General features: G+C 52.0%; 1 protein-coding gene across 1 annotated transcript in view; it reads left to right on the top strand.

Moving 5' to 3' along the window:
* The window catches only part of LOC140420921 (sodium- and chloride-dependent neutral and basic amino acid transporter B(0+)-like), a 142,972-nt gene that overhangs the window by 37,447 nt on the left and 90,886 nt on the right, over positions 1–14,639 (top strand). The window contains exon 3 of the mRNA XM_072505069.1: positions 2,911–3,042. Within this exon, the coding sequence (XP_072361170.1) occupies positions 2,911–3,042 (132 nt within the window). The remainder of the gene's footprint in view (positions 1–2,910; positions 3,043–14,639) is intronic.

Raw genomic sequence — 14,639 nt, 5'->3', positions numbered from 1 at the left:
GCCTCCTCCTGCATCTTCTGGATCTCAACCATCTTCTCCATTGAGGCCTTCATCGGGGCCAGCCTCTCCGTTTTTAGGTCAGCAAAACAACTTCTGAGGAACTCCTGCTGTTCCCGTGACCACTGGGCCCATGCTGCCTGATCCAAGCCGGCCGCCATTTTGTGTTCCCACGCCTGTTCCACCCGCTTCTCGGTACTCGCTTGTTTCGCCGTCCTACACCTGGCCCCCTCCATATACCGATGCGGGGAGCCTTCCAGTGTTGTTTGCCCGCCGAATTTCACCGAGGAGGAGCTGCTGAAACTCCTTAAAAGGGCCCGTAAGTCCGTTCACGGCGGGAGCTGGCGATTTTGCAACCTACCCTCGCATGGTCGCCACTGGAAGTGAGCCCACCCTTTCGAATGCTCAGACGGAAGTTGGAGTCAGATTGGTGGTGCTAAAGTATTTAATGGTGACAATGTACAATGGTGTACCCTTACCCCTAACTATATTCCATCAATTGCACCTGCGCCAATTTAAGTATCATCTATCTTCCTTATTTTATGGGCCACCGCTCCACCTAGGTGTTACCCCAGGAAGCACATTAGACTTGGAGGCATCACAGGTCTCGCCTTCTGACCTGTGATGCCCTTGGCAGTCGTCATCTGGAGGGCCTGGACCTGGATGGGCCTGGTCGACCTCCAGGTATCACAGTTGATGTCGTGTCACCCTGGTCTGCCCATGAGATGCACCAGTGTCAGGTGGAGGGGATTCGGAAAGGCTGAAATATTCTCGCACCTCTTCTGCAGGAGGCACCAGAATGGACCCCATCACTTCCTCCTCCCTCGGGGTGCTCGCTGGCCTACTCCATGGGATGGAGCGGAGGTTGGAGTGAGATTCGGAGGCTCCATCGTCATCTGGCACTGCCAGTCCTGGAGGCCTGCCTGCATGAAAGGCAGCTGACTGCCAATCCTAATCCCATTTGCCAGCACTTGTCCCATAGCCTCGAATGTTAAGATGTGCCAAGTACTCATCCAGGTACTTGTGAACGGATGTGAGGCAACCCGCCTTTACTACCCTCCCAGGAAGTGCAATCCAGGCCGTTACCACCCTCTGGGTAAAAATGTTTTTCCTCAAATCGCCCGAACCTCCCATCCCTCACCTTGAATTTGTGTCCCCTTGCAACCGATCCTTCAACTAAGGTGAACAGCTGTTCCCTCTCCACCCTGTCCATGCCCCTCATAATCTTGTACACCCCGAACAGGTCGCCCATCAGTCTTCTCTGCTCCAGGGAAAACAATCCAAGCCTATCCAACCTCTCTTCACAACTTAAATGTTCCATCGCAGGCATCATCCTAGTGAATCTCCTCTGCACCTCATCCTGTGAAAACACATCCTTCCTGCAATGTGGCGACCAGAACAGCACACAGTAATCCAGCTTTGCCTCACCAATGTTCTATATAAACCTAACATGGCTTCCTTGCTTTTGCAATCTATGCCACGATTGATAAAGGCAAGTGTAGGCCTTTTTCACCACCCTATTAACCTGCCCTTCTATCTTCAGAGATTACCTGAATTGTGACTGCACGGAACTGCCAGAAGAAGCACAAATTCCATTTGATTCACTTCCAGCGGGGGATCATAGCCTCCCAAATGGAGAATCCAGTCACAGATCATTACTTTCCAAATGCACTATTCTCACCTTCATCGGGATTCTAATATTTTTCCAATAAGTGAAGTTCCACTCACTGGCCTGTAATTTAGTTCATTTTGCCTCCTTCCCTCGAGGGGTTGGTGATAATAATAATCGCTTATTGTCACAACTAGGCTTCAATGAAGTTACTGTGAAAAGCCCCGAGTCGCCACATTCCAGAACCTGCTCGGGGAGGCCGGTACGGGAATTGAACCCGCGCTCTGGCCTTATTCTGCATTGCAAGCCAGCTATTTAGCCCTGTGTGCTAAACCAGCCCCTAGTTTAGCACAATGCAGAATAATGCCAGCAGCGCGGGTTCAATTCCCGTACCGGACTCCCCGAAAAGGCGCTGGAATGTGGCGACTAGGGGCTTTTCACAGTAACTTAATTGAAGCCTACTTGTGACAATAAGCAATTATATATTCTATATATTTGAAGATTGACAGTTTTCCAATACTTTGGCTCAATTCCAGAATCCATGGATTTTTGGAAAATAACTCCCAATGGATCCACAATCTCTGTAGCGACCTCCTTCACAATCCTGGGGTCCAAAGCATCAGACTCAGGGGTCTGGTCAGCCTTTATCCCTATGAGTTTACCTGAATCTAATTCTCTGGTGATGGTGACTGTATTTAACGCCTCCCCTGTAGTTTGTACTATTTCTGGGATGCTCAGTAAAGACCAATGCAAAATGTCTATTAATCCCTCTGCGATTTTCTTGTTCCCCATAATTACTTCCCTGGTTTCAGTCTCTGAGGGTCCAATGCTTACTTTTACATCTCTCTCCCTTTTAATGAACTTAAAAAAAAGCTCTTGCTGTTCGTTTTTATGTCTCCCGCTTGCTAGTTTATGGTCTCCCTCCTAATTGTATTTTTGGTCCATCTTTGCTGCATTCTGAATCTCTCCCAGTCTTCTGGTCTCCCATCACCTTCACCATTGATTTGCTGAAGTTTTAGAATTGGAGCTGAAAGTTAAACCTTTTCCAGAGATGATGACAGTTCACATCTATCAAATCCTACAGTAGCCATGGCCAGTGAGATAGGAGAGGATGAGAGAGATTAGTTTTTTTCTGTTGGGAGAGATTGAATTAAAATATTTCTGGATGGATGGATTGAAAATTAGATGGGAAGACGGGGACAGACAAATATGTTTTCAAAATGATTTCAGGAGTTCAGCCTGAAAGTGGTTTTCAGTCTTGCCCAAGTTTACACTTCCCCAAAGTTGTTTGTTATATTTTCCAGGTGCGTTTCTCATTCCCTACACGCTCATGCTGGCACTGGTTGGGATGCCTGTGTTCTTCTTGGAATGTTCCTTTGGTCAGTTTGCCAGCCTCGGACCAGTTGCAGTGTGGAAGGCCGTGCCAATCATGCAAGGTTAATATTCATTTGTCAACAGTTTAAATGATTAATAGGTGTTGAGATGTTGATTGTAACTTTCTTATCAGGCAGGATTTAAGTCAGGCTTGAGGTACAAGTTGCAACCTGATCATTCATTCAGTTAACAAGAGCAGGTAGGTACAGGCAGCAAAGAGGCAGGCACAGTGAGTGACATGTTCCCTTCCCGCATTCCAAATGTAATTTAATATTATTAATGCTGGTGCCCTTTTTCATTTTCCTGAAAGATTGGAGGGTAGCTAATATAAGCCCCGTATTCAAAACGGGAGGTGGAGAGAAACCAGGGAGCAATACGCCAGTGAGCCTAACGTCTGTAGTAGGTAAGTTGCTAGGGTCCATGTGGATGTAGTTTATTTAGACTTTCAGAAGGCTTGTGACAAGGTCTCATATAGCAGATTACTATGTAAAGTTCAAGTGCATGGGTTTGAGATGGAGATAATGCTAGTTTGCAGCCAGGAAGCAAAAAAAGTGAAATAAATGGGTCTTTTTCTGATTGGCAGGCAGTGACTTGCGGGGTACCGCTGGGATGTGTGCTCGGACCCCAACTAGGACTCTAGCATTATATATTAATGATTTGGATAAGGGAACTAAATGTATTATCTCCAAATTTGCAGATGATACAAAGTTGGGTGGGAGGGTGAGCTGTGAGGAGAATGCTTCAGCAGGATTTGGACAAGCTAAGTGAGTGGGCATCTGTGTTGGAGATGCAGTTTAATGTGGATAGATGTTAGGTTATGCACCCGTAGCAAAAATAGGAAGGCAGATTACTATTCGAATGGGTGCAAATTGAGAGAGATGGATACTCAGGGAGACCTTGGTGTCCTCGTGCATCAGTTGCTGAAAGTAAGCATGCAGGTACAGCAGGCAGTAAAGAAGGCAAATGGTATGTTAGCCTTCATAGCGAGAGGATTTGAATATAGGAATAGGGATGTTTTACTGCAATTGCATAGGGCGTTGGTGATGATAATGATTGGTGAAGCAGGCCCGAAGTGCTAAATGGCCTCCTTCTGCTTCTGTGTTCTATGCATGTTTCTATGTAAGTGGTGGCTTTTTGACTTTGTAATGAAAGTAAAAGATTTAATGGCCACGTTGAGCTTAAACTAGAACGCGACAAGGCCGCTAAATCGCGGGAGAGGCCAAAATCGACAACCGCACTGGTGCCGATCTGTTTGCGATCCACCCGGCCAACTCACATCGGCAAAATCAGGGATCCCGCCGTAGTGTGGAGAAAAACCAATAATCACCACTTAAGCCCAATCTCCATACAATTAACAGGGCAGGCCCCCGACCTAATGCTCCCCTGTGACCTAACAGCCTCCCCAGCAAGTGGTCACGAAGGTGCCGATTAGTACTTCTTTTCAAAATGTGAGGCTGGCGGAAGGGCTGCTGCGAGGACACGAGGATGTGAGTATCCATCTTCACTCACAGGCAAACAGCTCGGGGTCAATGGAGTTGCTGCCCCAGTGGGCGGCACGGCAGCACAGTGGTTAGCACTGTTGCTTCACAGCGCCAGGGTCCCAGGTTCGATTCCCGGCTTGGGTCACTGCCTGTGTGGAGTCTGCACGTTCTCCCTGTGTGTGCGTGGGTTTCCTCCGGGTGCTCCGGTTTCCTCCCACAGTCCAAAGATGTGCGGGTTAGGTTGATTGGCCATGATAAATTGCCCTTGATGTCCCAAAAAGTTAGGTGGGATTACGGGGATGGTGGAGGTGTGGGGATAGGGTGGAGGTGTGGGCTTAGGTAGGATGCACTTTCCAAGAGCCAGTGCAGACTCGATGGGTCAAATGGCCTCCTTCTGCACTGTAAATTCTATAATTCTATGGTAAGTCCCGAAAGACATGGGTCGGAGAATCGCCGGGGGCTGGTGTGAATCCCACCCCCGCCGGTTGCCGAATTCTCCGGCACCAGATATTCGTCGGGGGTGGGAATCGCGCCGCGCCAGTTGGTGGGCCCCCCCCCCCCCCCCCCCGGCGATTCTCCGGCCCGCGATGGGCCGAAGTCCCGCTGCTGGAATGCCTGTCCCGCCAGCGAGAATCAAACCACCTCTCTTACCGGCGGGACAAGGCGGAGCGGGCGGGCTCCGGGGTCCTGGGGGGGGGGGGATCTGGCCCCAGGGGGTGCCCACACGGTGGCCTGGCCCGCGATCGGGGCCCACCGATCCGCGGGCGGGCCTGTGCCGTGGGGGCACTCTTTTCCTTCTGCCTTCGCCATGGTCTCCACTATGGCGGAGGCGGAAGAGACCCCCTCCACTGCGCATGCGCGGGGATGCCATGAGCGGCCGCTGACGCTCCCGCGCATGCGCCGCACGGCAAAGTCATTTCCGCGCCAGCTGGCGGGGCACCAAAGGCTTTTCCCGCCAGCTGGCGGGGTGGAAATCAGTCCGGCGCGGGCCTAGCCCCTCAAGGTGAGGGCTCGGCCCCTCAAGATGCGGAGAATTCCACACCTTTGGGGCGGCGTGATGCCGGACTGATTCGTGCCGTTTTTGGTGCCGGTCGGCGGTCATCGCATCGATTGCGGAGAATCCCGCCCATGCTGTTAGGTGAATTGGACACCCTGAATTCTCCCTCTGTGCACCCGAACTGTGGCGACTCGGGACTTTTCACTGCAACTTCATTGTAGTGTTAATGTAAGCCGATTTGTGACAATAAAGATAATTATTATTATTATAATATGTGCTCTGAGTAGGGTGGGAGAGCCACTGGGGGCATGCCTGAGTAGTGGTGGGCCGTCGTCGGTTGGGGGGTTTTATGGAGCGGGGGGGCGGGGTGGTGGCTGCCCCTGCCAGGGCTAGGCTTGGGGTGGGGGGGGGGGGAGTGGGGGGGGGATGCCTTAACACCCGCGGGTGCACCATGCCAACCATGGACTGTGTGTCCTGTTATGGGGGCAACCCAGCCCCTGCCCACCGACCACTCACTCCTACTGATGGCAGAGGACTCTGGCCAGTGGCTGAAGGCTATAGCTAATTGGGAATTGCTAATCGTAGTGATTCATCCCATGTGAATCCCCGTGGGTGGACTGGTATGTATCTTGTGTGAGTTATTATCTAGCATCCCAATTGTGATGAATGGTTACTGCACCTTTAATGTAATGGTCCCTTTTAGACCGGATTTGGAACCCAGGGGGACTCCGCCTCCGGCTCCACCCCCCAGGGAGCCATATATAAGGTAATGTCCAGTGGGCAGTGTGCAGTGAGCACACTTCTCGGTAGCTGACTGGTTCTCTACTAATTAAAGCCTTTGTATTACCAATCATCTCTCTCGACTTGTAATTGAGAGTATCTCACCAATCAGACCGTGATGCCTGCACACTGTGCCTGAACACTGCAGGAGGCAGCACCTAGGACGCAGCGGCTAACATCCAAACACCCAGGGGCTGGACCCCAGCATCGGGGACACATTGGTAACTACAGGGTTGGTGTGTGCACCAGGAAGGGAACCAGCACCTGGTCCAGGTAACGTTACATGCGGGTATCTGGGGTACAATGATTGCTGCAGCCGGGGGTGTGTAGGCAGAGTTTGTCGGACGGGGGGAAGGGTGGGAGGATCCTTACAGATATTGTTCGGCACCGGCAATATCATGGACCCCGCGGAATCTGCCCTAGTGGTGCTGCTGGCAGGCCAGGCGACCAGATGCTGGAGGAGGCAGCGGCAGCAGCATCGACAGTGGCTCAAGGTGGTGGCCATGTTCAGGGCCCTGCCCAACACCTGATGACCAGGCTGCCCATCAGCCAGCGAGGGATCCAGAAGGGGAGGCCCACAATGGCTTAAGGTGCAGAGACGTAGCTGATCTTTCAAGCAGATGCAAAGGTGTAGTTGGTTTGCTGAGCAGATGTGCAGGTGTAGTTGGTCTTTCAAACAGATGTACAGGTGTAGTTGGTCTTTCGAACAGATGTACAGGTGTAGTTGGTCTTTCGAGCAGATGTGCAGGTGTATTAGGTCTTTCGAGATGTACAGGTGTAGCTGGTCTTTTGAGCAGATGCACAGGTGTAGTTGGTCTTTTGAGCAGATGTACCGGTGTAGCTGGTCTTTTGAGCAGATGTACAGGTGTAGTTGGTCTTTTGAGCAGATGTATCGGTGTAGTTGGTCTTTCGAGCAGATGTACTGGTGTAGCTGGTCTTTCGAGCAGATGCACAGGTGTAGTTGGTCTTTGGAGCAGATGTACAGGTGTAGCTGGTCTTTTGGGCAGATGCACAGGTGTAGTTGGTCTTTGGAGCAGATGTACAGGTGTAGTTGGTCTTTGGAGCAGATGTACAGGTGTAGTTGGTCTTTGGAGCAGATGTACAGGTGTAGCTGGTCTTTTGAGCAGATGCACAGGTGTAGTTGGTCTTTGGAGCAGATGCACAGGTGTAGTTGGTCTTTGGAGCGTGTGCCGCAAGAGACTCAGCCTAAACAAGGGGATGATGCGGCACCTGTGCAATGCCCTCGCGTATTTGGCAACATGTGGAGGAGCAGGATTCCCGCTCCCGGTGCCTGTGAAGGTCACTGCAGCCCTGAAACTCCACCTCAGGATTATTCCAGAGCTCGAGTGGGGACTTATGCAGCATCTCAAGCTGCAGCCCACGAGTGCATCTGTGGGGGCAGCACGGTAGCATTGTGGATAGCACAATCACTTCACCGCTCCAGGGCCCCAGATTCGATTCCGACTTGGGTCACTGTCTGTGCGGAGTCGGCACATCCTCCCCGTGTGTGCGTGGGTTTCCTCCGGGTGCTCCGGTTTCCTCCCACAGTCCAAAGATGTGCAGGTTAGGTGGATTGGCCATGATAAATTGCCCTTAGTGTCCAAAGTTCCCCTTAGTGTTGGGTGGGGTTACTGGGTTATGGGGATAGGGTGGAGGTGTTGACCTTGTGTAGGGTGCTCTTTCCAAGAGCCGGTGCAGACTTGATGGGCCGAATGGCCTCCTTCTGCACTGTAAATTCTATGATTCTATGACTCTATGCCATGTTTGCCAAGGCAGAAAACTATATAAACTTTGACACGGATCAGGCCCAGCAAGATGCCCGGGCATTCTCCACCATCGACAGTATACCCCAGATCCATGGGCTAATAGATGGCATGGATATCGACTTATGTGCACCGGGCCGTCTGGGAGTGCCATTTAGGAAGGAGTTCCACTCCCTAAACATCCAGCTTGCGGGCGACCACTGCATGAAGATCATGCACATATGCAGTGAGCGTGCATGCCAGCTACATCCTGGGGCAGTCAGACATCCCCGGCCTCAGAATGGCTGGTTTGCTCTTGGGCGATAAAGCTTATCGCTGAGTACCTGGTTAATGATGCCAGCACAGAGGCTGGTGACCGATACGGAGACCCGATACAACGAGGCCCATGCGGCTACCCGGTCTGTCGTTGAGTGGTGCATCGGACTCCTTAAAATGTGGTTCTGATGCCTCAATCTCTCTGGTGGTGCACTGCAGTATACCCATCAGGGTGTTGCCCAATTTATGGTGGTCTATTGTGTCCTCCACAACCTGGCACAGCAGCGGGTTTTCGTGTTGGAGGTTGGCCGTGTGCATGCGCGGCCATGGACCCAGCCATTCTCCGGCCGTTTTGGGCGCGGGAGCCGGGAATTTCTTCCGGCTCAGCTGCTCTCCCCTCACTGGTCCTGGAATCGGTGAGGGGCCGATGCCGATTTTTTCACTGTAAACCTCCTGCGAATTCTCTGTTCGAACCAGCACGTAGCCACTGAAACGGAAAATGCAGCCCATGGTGGCTAAATTTGCTGATGATACGAAGATAAGTAGAAATGTAATCTGGGTTAAGTGAATGAGCATAGACCTGTCAGAATGGAAGAAAATTTGGGAAATGTGAAATTGTCCATTTTGGCAGGATGAATGAAAAAGAAGAATACAAAGAGAAAGAATCTGAGGTGGCTCACGTCAAGTTCATATGATAGTGCAAAGGGATTATTTACACAATGCTGTTGAAACTGGGTAAATTATAGACCATTCCCATGGATTCAAAGGTTGTAGTAGAGGACATTTCTCAATGCAGCGCAGGATTGGCATAATTTCACCTTCTCCTCTATTTAGACATCCAATCTGGGCCACCAGAAGTAGCTTCTCAACAACTCCTTCATTCTAATGACACCGGGAGGCCCTCGTGCAGCTGATCCAGGTTTCTACTTTGTAGACATGGCATAATGATTACTCTAAAAGCCCACAGCAATACACCATTTTGTACTGTCAATTCAAGATGTCTGGCAAGATAAGGTTTTAGATCTGGGGTTCTTTCCATACTCTTGTGTTCGAGTGCCTTTTTGAATCATGTCCAACACCTTCCCCAACAAAGGATCTGGTAAGGTAAATTTTCGCACCTGAGAAGATGTTACCAGCACATTTTCCACATGAGACAGATAGAATATGTTGTTGAACTGTTCATCAGATTTGAGCATATCTTTGTGGACTTGTACATCTTGCAGCGGCAGTCTAGACAAAGCGTTTGTGGTTGCATGCTGTTCAGACCTCCAATATTCAATATCATAAGCGTCTGCTGACAAAATTAACCCAACATTGTAATTGGCCGCAACGAATGAAGGGATCACCTTTTGCGGCTCAAAAATGGCTGTTAAGGGATGAAAGTCGGTCAGTAGAGTAAATTGATAACCAAATAAATAATGTTGAAACCTTCAAATATCAAAAATAATGCTGAGAGCTTCTTTCTCACGTTGAGCATAATTGGACTCAGTGCCAGTCAACGTCATTGAAGCAAATACTATTGGTCGCTCTTCATCTGAAGGCATTATATGTAAGGCAATTGGCTCCAACCCCACAGGGTCATGTGCCGCAAGCAATCTGCAGCTCAGGTTTGCTTTATAACGGACCAATAATTCCGATTCCTGGGACAAAATTCTCCCCCAACGGCGCAATGTCTGCCGACAGGCGCCAAAAACGGCGCCAATCAGACGGGTATCGCGCCGGCCCAAAGGTGCGGAATGCTCCGCATCTTTGGGTGCCAAGCCCCAACATTGAGGGGCCGGAGGGATTTCCGCCCCGCCAGCTGGCGGAAATGGCATTCGTTGCCCCGCCAGCTGGCGGAAATGGCGTTTGTTGCCCCGCCAGCTGGCGCGGAAATGCGGCGCATGCGCGGGAGCGTCAGCGGTGGAGACCGTTGCGGAGGCAGAAGGGAAAGAGTGCCCCCACAGCACAGGCCTGCCCGCGGATCGGTGGGCCCTGATTGCGGGCCAGGCCACCGTGGGGGCACCCCCCGGGGTCAGATCGCCCCGTGCCCCCCCCAGGACCCCGGAGCCCGCCCACGCCGCCTGGTCCCACCAATAAATACCAGCTTTGATTTACGCCGGCAGGACAGGCAATTTCTGGGCGGGACTTCGGCCCATCCGGGCCGGAGAATTGAGCGGGGGGTCCCGCCAACCGGCGCGGCCCGATTCCCGCCCCCGCCCAATCTCCGGTACCGGAGACTTCGGCGGGGGCGGGATTCACGGCGGCCAACGGCCATTCTCCGACCCGGCGGGGGGTCGGAGAATGACGCCCATGTAATTTTTGTTTAAAAGTTTGATGAGCATTCTCCCAATCCAGAGCAAGCTTGCTTGTTGCACAGCCACATCTGCAAAGTCTTCAGCCTTGTTGCTCAGTGTGGTATGAACTTTCCATAGTAATTTAATAATCCTAGAAACAACTTTAACTGAGTCACTTTCTGTGGTCGTGGAGAATCCAGCATCTCTGACATCTTCTTAGATTCTTTGTGAAGACTGTCTTGGTCTATGATGTGTCCAAGATAGTGAATAGAAGATTTTAAAAATTTGCACTTCTCTTTCTTGATCCTGAGATTATATAGTTGCAGCCTTGGAAGGGTAGGTTCTTTACATGCTCTACATTGTTTGAATCTGTAATCAAAATGTCGTCCAGTTAGCATTGTACACCTGATAGCCCACTCAAGATCTGATCCATAGATTGTTGGAAGAGAGCCAGTGTTGCCCCGAATGGAAGCCTCCGATACTGAAACAGACTCTTGTGTGTTACTATGGTCAGTTACGGTAGAGACTCAATAGCTACATTCATTGGGAGAGATATATTTTGCTCATTCTTTGGCCTCTTGAGAGTCCTGCAAAAAAATCTTTGCTAAGTGGTAAAGGGTATTGATCAGCACATGTTAGAACTTTGGAAGTCCTTTTGAAATTCCCACGTATTCGTACTCAGCCATCCTTCTATAAGGAAGGGATGCTTGGGGATGCCCAATCGCTGGTGGCACCAGGCTCAAAGACTCCTGTCTTCAGTAACCTCTCGAGTTCCTTTTCCAAATCAGGCCCGTAACTCCTGTAACGACAAGGAAAAAGAGAAACATATTAACACAGTGGTATGATGCATCAGTGAGTTCAATGTTCAAACAGGCTCATAAGTCCAGCCTAGTAGGTGGGCGACGAATTCGGGTTGACCGCCTCAAGGGTGGGTCAGGATTCACCGGCTGAGGAATGGGCCTGGCCACGGGCGATGACGGAATGGGCATGGTGGCAGGAAGCTCCACGAAGTCGACATCAGGAACAACAGGAGGGCGTGGCACCGGTGTAAGTTGCCGTAGCGAGCGTGGAAGCAGGCGAAGAGCCCGGCGATTGCGCCTGCGAATGGAGCCATCAGGCATGCGAACCAGGAACGAGGGGGGAGCCACGTGTCGGAGAACTTTGGCAGGTGCTGACCAGCCACCTTCTGGTAGGTGGATGCGGACGTCGTCCCCAGGCGCTAGGGTGGGAAGATCAGTTGCCAGTGTCATGTGCCACCTTCTGGCGAACGTGCTGCTGTCGCATCCTGTGCAGTATTGGAGCATGGTTGGTTGTGTGGACCAAAATGGATTGCACAGTGGTCCTGAGGGCGCGACCCATCAACAGCTGGGCTGGTGAGAGGCCAGTGGCTAGTGGGGCCGAGCGATAGGCTAGCAGGGCTAAGCAGAAATCCGATCCGGCAGCAGCAGCCTTGCAGAGGAGCCGCTTGACGATGTGAATGCCCTTCTCCGTCTTTCCATTGGACTGGGGATGCAGAGGGCTGGACGTCACGTGTGTGAAGCCATACGAAGCAGCAAAGGAAGACCATTCCTGGCTGGCAAAACAAGGCCCATGGTCCGACATGACAGTAATCGGCATGCCGTGGCGAGCGAAGGTGTCTTTGCAGGCCCTTATGACAGCGGACGATGTCAAATCGTGCAGGCGTATGACCTCTGGATAGTTTGAAAAGTAATCTATGACGATTACATAGTCCCTGCCGAGCGCATGAAAAAGATCCACACCCACCTTTTCCCAGGGGGACGTCACCAGCTCATGGGGCTGAAGCGTCTCAGGAGGTTGCGCCGGCTGAAACCTTTGGCAGGTGGGGCAGTTGAGCACCATATTGGCAATGTCATCATTGATGCCCGGCTAGTATACCGCCTCTCGGGCCCTCCGTCTGCACTTCACGACCCCCAGGCGGCCTTCGTGTAGTTGGTCAAGGACCAGCTTGTGCATGCTGTGTGGAATCACAATCCGGCCCAGCTTTAGGAGGACACCATCAATGACGGCCAAGTCGTCTCTGACATTGTAGAACTGCGGGCACTGTCCTTTGAGCCACCCTCCCGTCATGTGATGCATCACACATCTTGTAGAAGGGGGTCAGCCACAGTCTCCCGGCGAATACGGGCCAGACTGGAGTAATCGGCTGGTAGATTTGTCGATGTGAAGGCCACCTGCGCTTCGACCTGACAGACAAACCCCTCCGAGTCGGGCGGTGTGCTCACTGCTCTAGATAGGGCATTCGCAATGATAAGGTCCTTTCCCGGGGTGTAGACCAGTTGGAAGTCGTACCTCCTAAGTTTGATTAGGATACGCTGGAGGCGAGGGGTCATCTCGTTCAGGTCCTTATGTATGATGCTGACCAGGTGGCGATGGTCAGTCTCAATGGTAAACTGGAGGAGACCATACACGTAGTCATGGAACTTGTCTATTCCGATTAGCAAACCCAGGCACTCCTTTTCGATCTGCGCGTAGCACTGTTCTGTGGGGGTCATGGCCCGCGAGGCATAGGCGACCGGGGCCCATGACGCAGTGTCATCCCGTTAAAGGAGTACCACCCCAATGCCGGACTGGCTGGCATCAGTCGAAATTTTAGTGTCATGAGATGTGTCGAAAAGCGCCAATTCCGGGTCTGTGGTAAGCTTAATCTTGAGCTCCTCCCATTCCTTCTGGTGTGCGGGCAGCCACTGGAACTCCGTGAACTTCTTGACTAGGTGGCGAAGAGCCGCCGTGTGGGAGGCAAGGTTGGGAATGAACTTCCCCAGGAAGTTGACCATGCCTAGGCAGCGTAGCACTGCTTTCTTGTCTGCCGGCTGCGGCATGGCTGTAATGGCGCTCATCTTGTCTGCATCCGGACACATACCTGACCGGGATATGTGGTCCCCCAGAAACTTTAGCTCGGTTTGGCCGAAAGAACACTTGGCTCGGTTGAGGCGCAGTCCGTTTTCCCGTATCCGTGCAAAGACGCGCTGGAAACGATTGATGTGGTCCTGTGGTGTGGTGGACCAGACGATGACATTGTCAACGTAGATGCGCACCCCTTCGATGCCCTCCATCATCTGTTCCATGATCCTGTGAAAGACCTCGGATGCCGAGATGATGCCAAACGGCATTCTGTTATCGCAGAACCTGCCGAAAGGAGTGTTGAAGGTGCACAGCTTCCTGCTGGACTGATCCAGTTGGATCTGCCAAAAACCCTTCGAGGCATCCAGCTTTCTAAAAATTTTAGCCCGGGCCATTTTGCTCGTTATCTCTTCCCGTTTGGGTATGGGGTAGTGTTCCCTCATTATGTTGTTGTTCAGGTCTTTCGAGTCAATGCAGATCCAGAGTTCGCCAGAGGGCTTCTTAACACACACCATGGAGCTGGCCCATGGCGTGGGCTCCGTGACCCGGGATAGCACCCCTTGGTCCTGGAGTTCCTGCAGCTGCTGCTTGAGGCGGTCCCTGAGTGGCGCTGGGACCCTGCAAGGTGCGTGAATGTCTGGTTTGAGTCGTATTCTGTAGGTATAGGGCAGTGTGTCCATGCCCTCGAATGCCTCCTGGTTGTGGGCGAGGAGCGAGTGGAGCTGTGCCCTAAACTCTGCATCCGGGAAGTCTGATGTGCCTTCTGGAGACAGAGCGTGGGCCCGCTGCACGAGGTGGAGAACCTTGCATGCCTGTGCGCCTAGCAGGGAGTCCTTTGATGATCCGAATATTTCGAAGGATAGTGTGGCCGTGTATGTGTTGTGTGTCACCTGGAGCTGGCAGGATCCCATGGCTGGGATAACGTTTCCGTTGTAGTCGACCATCTTGCAACGGGATGGCCGAATTGGTGGTCTGACCTTCAAGGCGTAGAAGGCTGACCATGCAATTAGGTTGGCGGAGGCACCAGTGTCCCAACGGAATGTTATCGGTGATCGGTTGACCGTTAGGGTGGCACACCATTCATCACCCGGATTGACACTGTTCACTGGCCTCGGCTGGTGGGTCCTGCTTGGAGACATCCGATCCTTATCAATGACCGCAACACGGAAGGCGTCCCGGTCGTCTGTGTCACTGGTTTCGATGTCGTCTGGGTACGACTCGTTGCACGGAGGCTGAATGGTCCGC

This window comes from Scyliorhinus torazame, chromosome 5, assembly GCF_047496885.1.
Source record: "Scyliorhinus torazame isolate Kashiwa2021f chromosome 5, sScyTor2.1, whole genome shotgun sequence".
NCBI lineage: Eukaryota > Metazoa > Chordata > Chondrichthyes > Carcharhiniformes > Scyliorhinidae > Scyliorhinus > Scyliorhinus torazame.
This window is presented reverse-complemented; position numbering and strand designations above follow the sequence as displayed.